This window comes from Formica exsecta, unplaced genomic scaffold (genome assembly GCF_003651465.1).
Source record: "Formica exsecta isolate Colony F162 unplaced genomic scaffold, ASM365146v1 scaffold306, whole genome shotgun sequence".
Classification (NCBI taxonomy): domain Eukaryota; kingdom Metazoa; phylum Arthropoda; class Insecta; order Hymenoptera; family Formicidae; genus Formica; species Formica exsecta.
The window spans coordinates 35,506-38,703 of record NW_021850317.1 but is presented as its reverse complement, the minus strand read 5'-3'; the positions used below and the strand labels follow the sequence as shown (position 1 = coordinate 38,703).

The 3,198-nt window shown below is 34.2% G+C and overlaps 1 protein-coding gene across 1 annotated transcript in view; it reads right to left on the bottom strand.

The window, feature by feature from the left end:
* LOC115237700 (putative odorant receptor 85d) overlaps positions 1-2,486 on the bottom strand; it is a 36,450-nt gene extending 33,964 nt beyond the window's left edge. The window contains exon 1 of the mRNA XM_029810921.1: positions 2,388-2,486. Coding sequence (XP_029666781.1) covers positions 2,388-2,486 — 99 coding nt within the window. The remainder of the gene's footprint in view (positions 1-2,387) is intronic.
* Between the last annotated feature and the right edge of the window lie 712 nt (positions 2,487-3,198).

The following is a 3,198-nucleotide window of genomic DNA, read 5'->3' as shown; positions in this document are numbered from 1 at the left end:
TAGGCGTGAGCCACGGAATCAAGCCGAAATGTGCAAGTAAATCCCAGCAATATACCAAAGTACATGCACGGACAGGAATCACGCGCGCGTGCTTCCTGTCTATGCGTGTACTTTGGTATATTTCAAACTTTTTTTGTTAATAACTTTTTAATAAGCAACGAGCGACGATTAAATTAGAAGAAAAAGTTACTCAGAATTATGTCCTTGACAACATATGTCAAGGTCAAGGTCATTGGAGCTTGGTCCCCTATTCGCTATATTTACCGCCAAACTTGAAATATGAATTTAGGATCTTAAAACAAGAAAAAATTTTCCTCTGGAAGTATGCTCGCAAACGCTTCATACAAGAGATATTGACTTCTGAAGTTGTGAACTATAGGAACGAATAATTTCGAAATGTTTTGTTTTATTTTTGTTTTGAAGATCGAAGGTCATTGACAAGTTTATGAAGTGCCTATTAATGACCTTCAATCACTAAAACGGAGGATAGCGCAAACGTGCGAAGAAATGACAGATGTACAATGTCAATCAGCCACTCATTCTGTCATCGATAGGTGCAATGCTTGTCTCCGAGCTGGAGGCCATCATTTTGAACAAAACATTTAATTATTAAATTTTGATTATTGTACAGTAATAAATAGAATAAACCTAAATTATTTCGAAATTATTCGTTCCTATAGTTCATAACTTCAGAAGTCAATATCTTTTGAACGAAGCGTTTGCGAGCATACTTCCAGAGGAAAATTTCTTCTTGTTTTAAGATCCTAAATTCATATTTCAAGTTTGGCCATTTAACCCGGGAACACCATGTATAACTTATATACATATGTATATATACGTATACTGTATATAAAATTTTGTAGAATTTGAACTTTTAAGAGCTTAATGCACTGGATACTGATTTTAAATATTTACATACTATTTACACATTCTTGCCACCCCGCAAAATTCAGTCCAACCAAATCTGTCAAGAACATGTGTAACGAACTGCTTTTGCTCGGATAAGCTCACCGGGAATCAAGAGCAATGGGACACGAGACGTGATGACTTGAGTTACAAAATATTCTTTATTCTTAGTCAGTTTTAATGTTGTATAAAGAATGTGTACATGGATATGTGTGTCGAGTATAAACATGTGAGTGTGTGTTTGTTATATACAATGTGTAATATGCAAGTGTGTTATATGAAAGATCTGCGCGTGTGTTCGCTGAGTTCAATGTATTGTAAGTGACCGTTATGAATGCTGTTTATGTGGATGTTCGTTTATACAATGTATGTATGCGTGGGATCATAATATATATCGAGATCGAGAAAAATAAAAAAAATATTTCAACGAAATTAACTGATATCCTGTAGCGAGTCAAAATAAAGAACTGCAATCCGGTCAAGGAAATATTGAACGTCAATCAAACATTAACGAAAGATATGATTTTAAGGAATTAATAAAAAAGAAAGGTAAATGAAGAACATCTCCTACGAAAAAATAAACAGTTTGATATATCTTTGATATATATTTGCCAAACTACACGCCCAGATTTGGAGCCATGTTATCACTATGCTCGATTCATTCGCCGAGAATTCAAAGAAACTACATTGTAAATGATGGAACGCGTATTTCGGCACCTAAAGAGAATCTAAGAAATGCGATTGAGATTCAAAGATACGGAAGTCATGAAGATGGTTGGCTGCAGCGATGGGAATTAGACTGAAAATACCAACAGCTGTCATTTCACAAGTGGATACGTATTTCTGTTGGGCGATTATATAGTGTCATAGTGCTTTAAAAGACAACAAACTGTTTCATTATCATTTACCAAATAGAAATACATTATAGTGTTAACTAGTCAGAGATTGTTATGGCTCATTAATTAGAGACATTAAAATGTCTTATACTCGGAAACCGATTAGATTTTATTTGGATACTCAAAGTGCAATAAAGTTAGCGTGTATTCAGATAGCTATTATGCGAAGTCAAAGCACATAGATACTAACAATAAATATAAATTCGTAAAAAAAAATATTTTAAGTAAAATAATTGATTTGAGAAGCAAATAACATACATATATTAACACTTGTGAATTTACAATCTGCGAGACGTTTAACGCCAAATTGTAACGCGGATCTTATAATTAATGCAAAAAATTATATAAATCATGAATTGCAACAAAACTACAAATATTTATTTTGACATATATGATAAAAAAATTTCTGTTGTTCGTTTCTTATAATTTAATATGGCAAGGAAGGGGGATCTAAAAGCTTTAAAAAGATTTTAAAGTAGTAAAAAATCATTAAAATTAAGATTTTGTGTTTAAAACACTTCACAGATGTACAACTGACATAATGAATATTATATTCATGTTTTTGTATCATCAAAGTTGACTTACCGTCAAAATTTGATAACCAAGAATGCACACCAGAGAAGTAGCTCCGAAAAGATGAGCCAATAATGTTATGTTAAATGCCTTCTCTATTGATTTTCCCATCCTGAAAAACTTTATGTTATTTAGACACTAAAATTACATTTTGGTAAATGTTAAACATTTGTGGTTACATCTCATCAATCACTTTTTAATTTTCACATATATTATAGTGAATAAAATCGTAAATCACATGCGCTTTTGTTAAGAATCGGCCGTTCGTATTCAAGGATTATCTCGTGCGGCGAACATTACATAACAGTTTCGCGCGCATTATCGGGCGGCGCCACCCACTGTATCATTTCGATCATCGATATTTCGGCAATTGTCCCACCGCGGCGCGATCATTATATCCGACGATAATCGCGCCAATATTTATCGAAGTCGGTCGCGGCATACCGTTCCTTCTTCTTCTTCCTGACGCCGAATCGAAAGGATGTATTTCTCAATTCCTTTTCGCGATAAGTGAGCAAATTAATATCGTGCTAATTTTCTAATTCTCGCTGCCTTTCTTCTCGCGCTAATTTTCTTCGTCTCATTTAAATCGAGGGCGATTTGTACAGAACTGTCGGCGATGCGTACCGTGAGTGGAGCAATTAAGTTCGAGCGTTAAGGCCATTGCACGTTAAAAAGTTTTAGTCGTAATCATAAGGCCGTAAGCAAATCAACGAATCATAATCAAGCATTCTAAAACGTAATAAAAATGTTTGAACTGTGATTGGTCGATTTGCTTACGGCCTTACGGTTACGACTAAAATTTTTTCACATGCAATGGCCT